Source organism: Siniperca chuatsi, linkage group LG8 (genome assembly GCF_020085105.1).
Source record: "Siniperca chuatsi isolate FFG_IHB_CAS linkage group LG8, ASM2008510v1, whole genome shotgun sequence".
NCBI lineage: Eukaryota > Metazoa > Chordata > Actinopteri > Centrarchiformes > Sinipercidae > Siniperca > Siniperca chuatsi.
The window spans coordinates 11,373,417-11,387,507 of NC_058049.1; the positions used below are offsets into that span (position 1 = coordinate 11,373,417).

Below are 14,091 nucleotides of genomic sequence, written 5' to 3' on the forward strand. Positions count from 1 at the left end.
TAGTTTGAAAATCCATCAATCATTTAGGTAATTTATTATGTTAAATGCCAAAAAAAAATGTCGTTCCAGCTTCTCAAATGTGAGAATTTGCTGCTTTTCTGTTTTATATTATTGCCAGTTGTCTTTTGGTTTTAGACTGTTCGGACAACACAAGACATCTGAAGATGTCACTTGGGGCTTTTGAAGTTGTTATGGGCATTTTTCAGACATTTTCTGACATTTAATAGACAATTTTTAACTGAAAAAATAATCGTTGCAGCTTTGTGGGCCATCATGTCCACATTACAAGACCCACCCTGTTGATTTACTGTCATATCCAAAATATCATATTATCAGTGTTTGAACAAGAAACATACTTCATTTAACGAATATCCACCAGCTCCAGTTACTTGGTTGAAACGGATAAAGAACTTCTGTTATTCAGCTACTGGTTTACTATATTAACCAGCTGAAACATTTACTGTAGTAGCTTAGCTTAGGTCATATGACTTAGTATATTTTAAAATATTGTGGTTCTGAAACTGGACTTTAGGGCCCTCAAAGGAGGTGAAAGAAATCTGAGATGTCACGAAATGATTCACAAAATAGGAGAGCAGAAAAAACATTAGATTACAAAATTAGATTTTTCATACATTTCTCTAAACTTTGCTTGGAAGTGTTTCACGTAGAGCAACCACAATTGTGAAAAGAAATGTGAAAACAAGATGACTTAATGAAAATTTATTTACGGTTCTGATCAGGATTATTTGCAAAAATTTACGACAAAATTAATTAAACAATTGAAAGGAAAGACTAGTTCCAGTGAGTAAATAGGATGGAGAATATAATACAAATGAATACTTTTCAGACGCTTCTTTACAATTTAAATCCTCTCAACACTGCACATTCCTTCAAAACTGATGTGGTTATGTTCACTTCTCCTCCTTGCCTTTGGTTTTCCTGTACACCATCTCCCTGAAGCTGGACAGGATCTTGCTCTCTCTCTTCCTCCTCTCCTCCTGGTTGAAGGATGCCAGAGCTCTCTTTTCGTCGGCACTGTAGATCTGGTTTTCCTTTCTCAGACGCACAGCCTCCATACGACGATGTCTGCGGGGTTACATTTGAAATCCGTCAGTATCACAGTAATGATCATATGGGCATCTCGTTGGACCACTTTATAGTTATTTAAATTTTCAAAACTTAAAATAGTGCGTATAATTGCAGTAATTACTACACGTGAGCTTGTTTAAATCATGGCACCATTGCAAACACTGGAATCTATTTAGTACAATAATACATTTGCAAAAGTTGCTGGAGGCAAAATATAATTAAGTCATGTAATGCATTTCTTAGACACTTTTCCAGTAAGCCCTTTACAGTTAAAGTGAATTGTCTGAATGACTTTTCCCACAAGTTTACCACATCAGTGTTTTCACTCATCCTCATTTTGTTGGAGTTAATTGTGATAAAAGAAAATTTGTTGGTGCAATGTATTGACATTACTTAGAGGAAATGCATCCTACAGACATCTGAAACATCACCAATTATTGAATTGCTGCAGAACAAATCGTATCATGGCCAAGGTGGGAGTCCCAGTTCTAAACATCATGTACCTGCTGCCGCTCATCACGTAGCCAGACTTCTCAAAGTTTGCGATCTCGTCGCTGGTGAGTCCAATCTCTCCTCTTCTAGGGATACGTTTGCCTGCTTTTACGTACTCTGCCATCGCAGCACCTTCACCTGGCAACAGCGCATGACCAAAGCTGGAAGAAGAGGAAAAACGCACTTATTAAACAAGTACGCAACGCTTACTTAAAGAGTCATAAAAGTAGAAAAAAGGTACTGTAAAATAAAAGATTGCATGGTGCTGTAAATACAGATTTCTCTTAGCAGAGTAAAGACCTTTTCATACAGCTGCCAGTAATGTTAATGAAGCCAACTTCTAGTGCTGCAACTAATGATTATTTTCATTATCTATTATCCTGCAGATTATTTTCATGATTCATTGTTTGGCCTACGTGTCAGAAAATGGTGAAAAATGGACATCACAAGTTCCCAAAGTCCAAGCTGACCTTTTTAAATGTCTTGTTTTGTCCAAACAACTGTCCAAAACCCATAAATAATGTTTATCGTATAAAACTGAGAAAAATATTCACATTTCAGAAGCTGGAACCACTGAATTTACAAGACTAAGAGTCATGTCTCTTGAGGTTAATGCTAATATGCTGATGTTTAGCAGGTATAATGTTTACCATGTTCACAATCTTAGTTTAGAGAGTTAGCATGTTAACAAGTATTGGACAAATATATATTTTGACCTGATGATGGTGTTAGATGAAAAGTCAGAGGATCAAAATGATTACAATGAACCCAGAGGGGGCGTGAAGGTGCTAAATTTCATGGCAATCCATCCAGCCGATGTCGAGACATTTCAGTCCAAACCATAAAAGTCAACCTCATGGTGGCGCTAGAAGAAAAGTTAGGGGATCACCAAAGTCACGAGGATTCGTCATCTGGGAACCATTAATGTCTGGACCAGATTTTGTGTCAAGTAGATTTTGAGAGATGATATTTCACAGGATAAGTGAAAACTTTGACCTGCTTTTGAATTTATCCTCTGGGCACCATGAATGTCTGGACAAAATGTCATGACACTCTAATCAAATCATCAAATTGTTGTTGTTGTTTCAGTCTGGACCAACGTGGTGGACAGACTGACATTGGCATCCCTAGAGCCACGTCGCTAGCGTGACATAACAATTATCAAAATTGTTGCAGATTTATTTTCCTTCAATATACCAATAGAATAATTGACCAATCATTTCAGCTCTACCAAATATAAACTAAGATTGTGTAATAACTTATTGTGCTTTTCACTATCATATGTGATGAAAAGTGCATTAGTGATGAAACATGAAGGTGAAATAGACTCACTCCAAAGGTCTGTCGTCCTGGGACATTTGGGTGAGCGGAGCTTCGGGCCCGACCACGTGTTCGTCTATGCAGGTTTTCTCCACCCACATCACCCCATTGGGATCCTCCTCCTCTTCCTCCTCGGACTCTTCGCTGCTGGAGTTGCTGGACTCCTTACGGCTCTTCTTCGCCTTGGCCTTCTTCTTCTTGGACTTCTTAGACCTGTTAGAAAACATGTGATGTTTGGTTAATCAAAATGTCCCTTGCTGTGTGAACGAAGCTGGTCTATAGCTGCATTTCTGCTCTTACTTTTTGCTTTTCTTTTTCTTTTTCTTCTTCTTTATTTCTTCTTCTGAAAGATAAAAACATGATAATTCAGCTGATGAACTCATGAAAAAGACTTTGTTGAGCTTTCTTAAAGTAATGTAATTACGACTGTCTTACCATCTGAATCTGATTCCAGCTCGCTGTCCTCTGAATGCTTTTTGTTCTTTCTTTTCTTGGATTTCTTCTTCTTCTTTTTCTTCTTCTTCTCTTCTGTGAACGACAAACAAACTTCCTTGTAAATTCAAACGGCACTCATTATCAGTTTATTCATGTTCAAACACTGCGGGCTGTACCTTCTGAGCTCGATTCTGAACTGCTGTTTTTCTCGTCTTCTTCAACTGGTGTGAATTCATCAGAGCTGGTGGAGACAAAAGAAAGAGATTCATGCTTCCTGCACCCAAAACAAAATTATACTATAAACGTGTTGCTATACAGGAGAGATCCTTGACTTACTCTGGCTCTTTCACTCTTGGTGAATATCCCCAAACTTCAGGACAACCTAACTCACCGATCCTCTCCCGCTCTTGCAGACGCCTATAACAGAAAGACACACAGATGCAGCAGTCTAACAAATAACTGGTTATGATAAAATAAATCAAGAAAAGTTCAGTTCTTGTATTTGTATAAAACCTGAATAATTACATCTTTGTAAGATCAGCAGAAGAGCGTTCAACAACTCAATTTTAGCAATGTTGTACCCGTATTGATACTGTGATCACGATTCCAACCATATTGCCTAGTCCTTGTCAGCAGCAATTTAATGTAGATTAATACGGCACTTTTATCAAGAGACGCTCTTCAAGTTGTCTGGTTAACACAGACATTTAAAGTAAGCTCATTAAGGACTAACTTGTCCAGGCACGTAACGCTGAAACACATGCAGTAGCTGAAAGCAGAAAATCAGTCAATTCCAACTGTGACATTTATTATTTTGAAGTAAAAGGGCCCAAAAAGTAAAAGGACACTCGCTGGTTACAGTTTCAGAAAGAGCTGTTACATTATTATGAACTCTAAGTCTTTTAGCTGTCTGACTAAGTAATGTTTTGGAATATCACTTTGGGTTGTGGAAACTCATCAGCATTGACGTCTCTATCACTTTTACAGTTGTATAGCTCGATGTCTTCTCAAACCAGTTCAACACTGCGTCTCTTAAGCCGTATCTGAATAATTTAGAAAGCAAAATATCATAGTTAACTGTATCGAAAACCTTTTAAAAGATCAAGATATAGTCCAAGAGTATATAATTTTTCATTAAGTGCAGTTGATGCTGTATCAGTGAGTTGTAATATTGCCATATAGATTATATTATTCTTATTCAGATGATTTAGAAGTCTCTTGAAAACAAGTTTTTTTAATATTTTGGAAAAACTTTAGCTAACTTCACGAGTCATGAGTCAAGGGTTTGATTATAGCATACTTTACATCCTTAATTAAATTAGCGTTAATTTCATCATGACATGCAGAAGAATCTTTCAAGGATTCAATGATTTCCATCATTTAAGATAAATGAATTGACGGTTGAGTATTTTCCTTTTATGAACTCTGTTCTTGCCAGAGAATGACCAATGTTATTGATCACTGTCCACCATGGAAGTGGGAATTTTAATTGATTTTTTCCCTCTCTATGTAATAACGGATTGATGAAGTTTTCTTGATGTTATTCTGCGATTCAATAAATCTTTTAGTATGTTTGTTTTTTTAAGCATTTCTCAATATCTGAATGAATTTATTCATGTAGGATTTATATTTTCCAAGATTAAGAGGAGTTGGACTCATAATATAATATTTTATCTGTTTTTCTGTCTAGTGGTCTTTAGTAAACAAGGAGTAATCCATGGATTATTTGGGTCTAACCTATTGTTTAGTAGAAATACATAAAGCAAAAGATTTATTGAAATGATGCATAAATATATTCATAAATGTCTCATAGACTGAACCTGGATCTGCCTCTTTAAATACTCTTTTTTAAAACAGATCTTTGCATTTAATTATTTGTAAATTGGTTTCTCCTCTTGATGCTTTCTTTTATTATCAAGCTTAGCTATTTGAAAATTGGGAAATGGTCGGGGATATCAGTAACAAAGACACTTTTGGCAGATTTACTAGTGACCTGGGTTGGTTTGTAAAATAACAGGAGACATAAGACATGAGAATATAATAAATTAAGGAGATCTTTGGTAAGGACACCTGAGCTATGTTGAAGTCTCCCAAGATTAAACAAAGCTGCCATGAGGCTTGACCCATATTGTAGAGTAGAAGTCAGGATTTCTCCACCTCTGCTGCTTCAATTTTGACTATTCACATGTCCTTTATGAGTTCCCTAACTTTATGGAAGTGCAACACCAAATTGCTGAAGTGACACTTTAATGATTAACGGATCAAATGGAAGAAAACGGTTACACGATGAACTTATAACGGCTGTAATCCAGGTGTTTTCATTTGTTACCTGGCAATAAAAGCCTCCTGTCTCTGTCTCTGAGCATCGTCCCTCTGCTGCTCGTAGTAGTATTCATCTTTGAAGCTTCCGTGTTTTCCAGGAGCGTCCCGCTGCTCGGACCAGTGGTTGTGGTTTTGACTGTGGCTGTTGTTGGTATTGTTATGACGCTCCCTGGACCGGGACCGGGACCGGGACCGGCTACGGTGGGGGCTTCCTATGCGGATCCGTCTGAGGTTTTTCGCCTCTCTGAATCGGCGCTCCCGCTCCTCGCGTTCCCTCTCCCTGTTGCGCGGCTTCGGGAGTTTGGGCCCAAAGCTATCCGGAGAAAGGCTCCGCTCGCGGCTGTCGCTGCGATTGCGGCTGCGGGAACGAGTCCGGGGTCTCCGGGCCCGAGGACTCCGAGGCTCCCCGGTGCCGTCAGAGCTCGAGCGATCCGACAGTGGCATACCTACCGACTGGTTTAGACTCACACCGAAACTACGGGACGCACGAAATATAAAAAGTTGTTATTTTGAGGGATTAATAGAGAAATTAACATGCGCTCGCGATCATGTTTCCTCTCTCTCCCGTAGTACGCAATCAAAGCGTCCAATAACAGGAAGTCCTGATACGTCCGTTCCCAAACATAACCCGGTCGTCCTGACCACGTAATGCACATAGTTCCGCTTGTACTTCGTTACAAGAAATTGTAGTTTGTCAAAATATAATAAATGCATAAAGAAATACAGAAAGGTTATGGGAACAATCAAATACTTAAACGATTGATTTAGTATCCTGCAACCTCTTAAAAACACATTATTAGAAACTGTAGTTTATATTGACTGTTAATGGTTGTCACTGACTCTTTTATTTTATATCACTTAAGACATTTGGGAAAATACGATTTACTTGTTATATCATAACGTTACAAATGCCAAATTTATTGTGTCATGTGGACAATGTATAGTAAATCTACTTTTTATTTTTTCCGTTTTATTTTATTCTTTAATTACAGACTTTGTTTTATAACTACATCGTATATTTGTTCTGTATTTTATGTGCTCTCCTTATTTTTGTGTTCTTATGTCTGTAAAGCACTTTGTGTTGTGCTTTAATGCTTTAACATGACATGTTTTGTAATGTTATTATCAGAGTAGCTGGTTTAGTTCTTCTGTCTTCAATGAGTCATTTATTGACAATGCAATCACAAACTGTAAACAGATACACAAAGTGTTCAAAAGCAAAACGAGAAGAAAGAAATATGAAATTGCTTAGCCTAATAATATATATATATATATAGTGTTATCAGCTATAATCAGCTATATAGTTATTTGGTATTGAGTTGATAGAGCCAATACATTTCATACGGTCATACGAGCTAGATATGTTGAGCTTGCTTCTCCATGCATCTCCCTCAGGCAGCGCATTATAATGTTATGATGATGTAATGACCATTGCTTGTTTTTTAGTTTCCCCGGTTCCCCGCAGCGCTCACACACTACCGGAACTCCGGAACAAAGTGGATTTTTAAACATAATCGATTAGTTTGGGATGCTACAGAGACGCTCCGCAGCTCAGCAAAGCAAGATGTATTTTAAAGAGAAAAGAAAAGCGGAGCCGGCGAACAAGCACGTCGAGGAGACACTGGCAATGGAGCTATTTTCCACGGAGTTGAACACGACCGCTACGTGCCTGATCTGCAAGCAGAAAGTATTATTAAGGAATTTAATATGAAGCGGCATTAAGCTGCTAAACACGCGGGGAAGTTTAATAAGTACAGTGGAAAGGAGAGGAAGACCGTGTGCGGTCAGCTCCATGCAGACTTCAGCCGCTTCAAAGGGGCTCCAGCAGGCCCCAGTTTGAGAAGAGAATCTGAACCTAAACAGAGCTCCCCGGGTGCTTTAATTCATTTCATTTAATGTTTGTTGATATAGTAGCAGGCGCTGCACTTTTATTTTGAAGGCTAAACCAATGAACCGGTAGTTATCGCGACGCTAAACCCGGCGCGGAAAAATAACAATATTCAACTGAAATAACGTCCAGGCGCTATTTCGTTGTTGTTTTTAGGCTAACAGGAAGCCTACCTGTTATTTGTAATATGTCTTGTAATGTCGTATAGTAATTCTGTAGTTGTAATCGTACACGACGGCGACTCCTTGTGGCTGTTCAATCAATGAGCTGTAACGTTAGTTAGCGCTGAGCGCCATTGTCTGTAGCTAGCTAAGTTACTATAGTCGGTCCTGCTTAGTCTTGGCAGAAAACATCAGGGTTGCAGGTAAACAGAATTAATTTTATGTGCAGTAGCAATATTTTATAGTAGCATGTATTCATTGTGGTATTTGAAGTTAGCATGCTAACACGCTGTTAAATAATAGGCCGCGATGTCCGCTGTTCATTAAAGAGGAAGAGGGGAGGAAACGCAGCTAGCGTTACCTTTGTTAGCTAGCTAACAACAGCGTTTGAATATTACTTTTAACACACCGAAAGCAATGATAATAGATTTGTGAAAGTAGCCAATGTCCTCGTTAAAGTTAAATAAACGTAGTTCTACACTTGTGCAGTGTCATGCGAGACTAAAATTTCAGCTAGTTACTACAACTTTGGAAAACTAACGTTTAGCTAACGTAACGTTGGTGTTGGTTTGTTGCCATAACTAGCAAGCCTAACATTTGTTTGCATTACTAATTTGCAAACACTGATGTTCACATTCATACTCTCACTGTTCCTGTTTGCACCAAAGACTAAAACACGGGTTTTCTCGAGGACTGGAAAGTGTGTTTCAACAAATAATGAATGTGTAATTGCACCTCAACAATAGCCAGTTTATTAGGCACAATCAGCTTAAGCTGGTGAAGCCAACAACAACCCTGCCATAAATCCTGCCATTATGAAAGTGTGAATGTTACATTTTTGTTGAAACTGTTTTGATTGGACTTCATGGTCATTTTGGAGCCTGTAGTTTGTGGTGCTGTTAAAGTTCATTGCTTTACACAGAAAAGGTGCTTTGTAATATTTTGTCCACCCCATTGATATCAGTGAGGGTAGACAGTGTTAGGAACTAGAGCTAGGCCATTAAAGTAGCCAGGCTAATATTACCTTATTGCATATTTATTGGAATCGTAAATGTTGACATTTTTTTACTCTCAAAAATCGATATCAGCCTCCAAAATCTTCTATTGTTCAGGCTATATTAGAAACACCTCTCAGTATAATGCACTACAATTCAACAGTACCTCAAACTACAGTTAAACTTCCTTTAGCAAACGTCCTGGATTGTTCACCTATTGACTGTTAGGTTGCTAAGGATAGTTGACTGTTAGAACTGGAAAAGCAGGATATGGAAATGCTTTAACTACATGTTTTGTTGAATCACCTAATGGTATTTTCTTTGAATATTTTTTCTCTCTACAGACATGCCAAATCTAAAGCTGATATCTGCGACCGACACACAGTATTCAGCAGCTGTGCTGAAGTCAATGAATGAGCAGCGAAATCATGGATTATTTTGCGACGTCACCATTATCATACAGGACAAGAAATTCAGAGCTCACAAAACAGTCCTGTCTGCCTCGAGTACATATTTCCATCAGCTCTTCAGTGTCGCTGGACAAGTGATTGAGTTAAACTTTATCAGAGCAGAAATCTTTGAGGAGATTCTCAATTACATTTACAGCTCCAAGATTGTGCGTGTCCGCTCCGACATGCTTGAGGAGCTCATAAATGCTGGACAGATACTGGGAGTCAAGTTCATTGCAAACTTGGGGTCACCATTATCACAAGTTAAGGGTCTGCCTGGTTTGTCCAAGGAGACGGAAAACAAAAGTGACACGCCTCCAGAGATGATGCCGATCATCACAGAATCTTTCTCAATATCTGCAGAGGAATTTAATCAGACAAGCGCACCAGCAGGTAATGATGAGGACTCAGACAGTGATGTTATGTTTGTCTCACAAACAGATGCTCGAACCAGAGCAGCCAATCAGCAAACCAACTCTGGTGAGGTCATTGATTTGGATTCAGGTGATTCAGAAAAGGTAGCGTCAAAGCAAAATGAAGAATCAAATCATGCAGTTGCAAAACATACAGAGAAAGCCAGAACCCCCTTGAAAACATACGCTGCAAAGCCTCCCAGCATCAGTTGTCCAAACCCCAGTTTGCCCAACAGCAGTCCTCTGCGCAGTCCAGACAGCAGCTCGTCTTCCCCTGCCAGAGTTTCCTCAGGAAGTGCTCCCACAACACCAGCCAGGTCAAGCAGTTTCACCCCTGAGCCCTCGAGTGCCTCTCAGTCCTCTGAAAACAGCGATATATTGGGAGTCCACAAGAAACAAGTCTCTACTTCATCGCAGCAAGGGGATTTCAAAATAAGGCTCATAGATGTGTCTGAAGGCCCAGTAAATCAAACCAACACCCCCAAGTCAGCTATAGTAGCAAAAAAGACTGTGACACTCAATACAGCCACAGAGATTGATTCAATTTCATCAGGCTGTAAAGTGTATGCCAATATTGGAGAAAATACTTATGACATTGTCCCAGTGAAGGAAGATCCAGGTGAAGGAGGCTCTAAAGCCAATAAAGGGAAGAGATCATTAATGGCAACGCCTTTGAAAACCTTTGATAAAGCACCCACGTCACCGAAGGCCAGCCCAAACAAGAAGAGGACCAAAACAGAACTTGAGGATCACTACGAGCTAATCATGGATGGGAAGACTTTCTACGTGTGCATCGTCTGCAAGCGCCCCTACGTGTGTCTGACGAGTCTCCGCCGTCACTTCAACACCCACTCGTGGGAAAAGAAGTACCCGTGTCGCTACTGTAACAAGGTCTTTGCTCTGGCGGAGTACAGAACTAAACATGAAATACACCACACAGGAGAGAGGAGATACCAGTGCTTGTTGTGCAATGAGACGTTCATGAACTACCAGGTACTGTCCACCCACTGCAAGCAAGTCCACAACCAGGACCCCAGCGGGAGGAAAGAGAAAGATGACGCCGACAACAACTTGTACCGGCTGCTGCCATGTAAAACAGTGCAGATGAAGTCGTACTCATGGAGTACTGACGGGCCGGGGGTCCCCGTCATATCTGAGGACGGCAGCGTGCATCACATAACCGCTGTCGGTGAAGATGTCCGCTCTTCCACCCAGAGTAGGATGTTGAACTGGGACGACATCTTTGTCGAGCCCGATGCTCACATACCACCTGATGCTCATGCCCGACCAGGGTCAACCATGAACACTCCTCCACAGGGAGCTACAGAGTTTGACTTTGTTATACCAGAGACCTACTGAGCAACACTCGCTGCTCTGTTATCTGTGCCTTTTAGGTGCCCCCCACCCTTTTTTCCTCTTTGGTTCCATGTCAACAATATTCTTCTGTAATTCTCAATAGTATCAGCTCAAGTATGGTCACATTAGTCTTTCCATTTTAACCAGATTTGTAGTGTAATATTGTACTAAACACGTCCAGCCAGTGCCAGCTGGGGATTGCACCAAAACAGGAAACGAATGCTTGAATTTGTCAGTCGTGCCGTCTTCAATTGAACTGTAAGGGAGACAGAGCGGATAGCTGCAGGATGGAATTGTAATGCGACCACACCATTACTCATGTTACTCAGCTTGTGCTAATAGCCTTGATCTTTTGTATCATTGGAATAAATGTTAATCACTTTAGCAAGAAAACATAGAAGTGGCTCACACACAGTACAATCTTAAAGTGGTCATATTATGCTTTTTGGCTTTTACCCTAATAGGTTTGCAAAGTGAAAAGTTCACCCCAAAGGGAGTTACCATCTCCCACAGAAAACTCTGATCTGAACTGCCTGAAAACAGCTCGATTGTAGTCCAGCCTTTACTTCCGTAACGTATCTTCGTCACTATGTCACACGTGTACCAATTGAGCAGTTTCCACAAGTACACCTAAATATGAAATTAAAATAACGTTAGATACCCTCCAGGCAGTCAATAAAGTTGGTACTGTGATGTTGCGACAGTGCACAGCTAAAACGTTACGTATGAAAGACAAATTTGTTACAAATTAATAACTTACCACTCTGAAATGTCTCGCTCCAGTCTCGGTTCTGAAGCTAGTTCGGTTTGTTCTGCCTGTGTTTCGGTATCAGACTCTGCTGAACCGAAGCCATAGTTCTGAAGCGGCTTTGTTTTGGACCACACTACCCGCCCTACTCTGCTTCTGATTGGCTAGTAGTCCTTACCTAGGTACTGCACATGTGCAACTCCCAACAAAGATCGAATAGAGGTGAGATACCTCACTCAGTAACTAAAACAGAGCGTTCAAGACACGGTGATAACAGGTGCTGCAGCAATGTGCAGTATGAGTAAAAATATGGTATTTTTTCTAAACTATGTCAATCTATTCTGGTACAACCCCAAAATAAAATTATGAACCTGAAATGAGCATAATATGACTGCTTTAAAGAAAATAATTAGTTTATATGAATGAAATCAAAAACTTCCCCACAAAAATGGGGAGGGGGGGGACATAAATCAATAGCTGCAATAAAAAGACAAAAAAATCATTTATGTTAAGTTTTCACTGTATGAGGCTATTAAGTTATAACTGTTGCAGACTGATGTTGATGCCTAATTTCCTTTTGGTCTTGTGCCTCAAATTCTGTATCAGCCACAAGATTTCATTTTTAGCAGTGGTTTTTAACCTTTAGGCCATGTTGCATAAATCAATTAACGACAATAGGTCAAGGCAAGTTTTGTATATTTTTATAGCACATTTCAACAACAAGGCAGTTCAAAGTGCTTTACATAAAACAGAAAAGCAACATAGGGCAATACTGAAAGACATTTAAATACACGACACAATTAAGGAGCAAACTGAGCTCCATTTCATGAAATAGAAATGGTGTTACCTATTTAAGAATGTCAATCCTCAGCTGATGGTTTTGTGTTTAACCAGGTGACCTTTTTTTCTTTGGTCAGGATAAATGAATGCATTTGTGGTTTCAGCAGATTTGTGTAAAATACAGGATGTGCCCCGTAAAGGAAATAAATCAAGGTTGCTCAAATTTTGAGTCCGTCATCAACGGATGCGTCTATCATGAATCTCAAGTCTGATTTTGAGGATCAGGTGGAAATTTGAACAGATACGAGGAGTTTCTGGACTGATCGTTCCTGGTTTCCATTTGAGACTCTCTTAAACGTAATTCTGTTCAAGAGAATGTTAATTATGATCTGAAATATATTTTTTCATTATGTGGTTGTTATTGGTGATCCCACATGTGGGTATTGTGGCAGGGAAGATATATGATGGTTATTTAATTTTTCAGTTGGTGGAAAAACAATTATGACTAATTTTTTTGTCCATTAAACACCTGTTTTATTTTGATACACCTGTACATTTTTATTTCCTATGATAGCCATGTTATTTCTTATATGAAGTGTTATTTTAATGCCAAAATCTGTCAGCTACATAGTGTAGGCTAGAGATTTTGCATACAAATGTGATGATGGGATTATTACATATAGCACTTAGCGTTGGATCAGGCAGAATACTTTTTGTAATATTTTTATCTTTTCACTCTGTTTTTTCCATTGTGTCAAAATGTAGTGATTTGTCAGTATGAGTAAAAAAAAGTAGTGCTAACATGGGAATCTATTCTGTCATTCAATAAGTCATGCAGGTTTTGTTTTTTAATTAACAGATTAACATTGATGTGTGATGTACAGTGTATATTTGTGTTAATCCCAATTTAAATTTTTTTTACTGTTTCAGATGTATTTATTAGGTTTATAGCAGTGGAAAAAATGAAATAGTTATTAAATACTTGGTTCTGTTGGCATTGTACAAAATGTCCCTTTTCTGTCAATTAGCAATGAGGGTTCCCTGATGGTAAATAAATTATTCTTTTACTATTTTAACTTAATTGTCTTGCACTACCAGCATGTAAACATCTATTTTATTTACTACATTGTGTCATTGCGATGTTTCAAAATGAACGCAATGAAAATGTTATCAATGCAAAATGAGTAAAATATGTCTGAACTAATGATACAAAATCTTGTGTGTACAGCTCCACAAGATGATGGAAGAGCTGAACTCGCTTGTGTAATGAGACTTATTTATTTATAGAGAGAAATGGGTAAACTTTTACCACAGTCCCTGGTGAAAAAAACTTCTACAGCACCAATTTCACTGCTGTAATTTAGTTAAACAGCTCTGTGAGGCTGAACTGGGGTGCTTTGAGCTAAATGCTAATGTCAGCATGCTAACATGCACACAATGACAATGCTAAGATGCGGATGTTAGCAGGTATAATGTTAAACACTAGTTTAGCATGTTAGCATGCTAACATTTGCTAATTATAGCACTAAACATAAACGTGGCGCTGTATGGAAAGTTAAGGGATCACCAAAGTTGTAACAGTTTTATCTTGATGGGGGACGTGAACATTGCACCAAATTTCATGGCAATCCATCCAGCAGCAA

General features: G+C 39.0%; 2 protein-coding genes across 5 annotated transcripts; one reads left to right on the plus strand and one right to left on the minus strand.

Moving 5' to 3' along the window:
* Nucleotides 1-705: 705 nt before the first annotated feature.
* Nucleotides 706-6,266, minus strand: LOC122880105 (NFKB activating protein). The gene is made up of 8 exons (XM_044204895.1): nt 5,666-6,266; nt 3,673-3,753; nt 3,513-3,577; nt 3,337-3,429; nt 3,202-3,244; nt 2,914-3,114; nt 1,593-1,742; nt 706-1,086 (listed from the first exon to the last, which is right to left on the minus strand). The coding sequence occupies exons 1-8, from the start codon at nt 6,100-6,102 to the stop codon at nt 912-914; spliced, it is 1,245 nt and encodes a 414-aa protein (XP_044060830.1). The 5' UTR covers nt 6,103-6,266; the 3' UTR covers nt 706-911.
* A 771-nt stretch (nt 6,267-7,037) lies between these two features.
* Nucleotides 7,038-13,524, plus strand: zbtb33 (zinc finger and BTB domain containing 33). Of its 4 annotated transcripts, none has more exons than XM_044204885.1 (2): nt 7,038-7,341; nt 9,047-13,524. In XM_044204885.1, the coding sequence occupies exon 2, from the start codon at nt 9,049-9,051 to the stop codon at nt 10,921-10,923; it is 1,875 nt and encodes a 624-aa protein (XP_044060820.1). In that variant the 5' UTR covers nt 7,038-7,341; nt 9,047-9,048; the 3' UTR covers nt 10,924-13,524. The 4 variants fall into 4 exon arrangements, with proteins under 4 accessions (XP_044060820.1, XP_044060818.1, XP_044060819.1 ...); XM_044204883.1 differs by having other exon boundaries at nt 7,039-7,345; XM_044204884.1 differs by lacking the exon at nt 7,038-7,341 and adding an exon at nt 7,359-7,531.
* Nucleotides 13,525-14,091: the final 567 nt, after the last annotated feature.

Bases quoted from the DNA above. Each gene is read 5' to 3' on its own strand.
- LOC122880105 (XM_044204895.1), bottom strand. From the start codon at position 6,102: ATGCCACTGTCGGATCGCTCGAGCTCTGACGGCACCGGGGAGCCTCGG. The intron at 3,115-3,201 runs GTAAGAGCAGAA...GTTTTCTAACAG, and splicing joins AAGAAAAAGAAAAGCAAAAA to GTCTAAGAAGTCCAAGAAGA. The intron at 1,087-1,592 runs GTACATGATGTT...GTAACCCCGCAG, and splicing joins TACGTGATGAGCGGCAGCAG to ACATCGTCGTATGGAGGCTG.
- zbtb33 (XM_044204885.1), top strand. From the start codon at position 9,049: ATGCCAAATCTAAAGCTGATATCTGCGACCGACACACAGTATTCAGCA.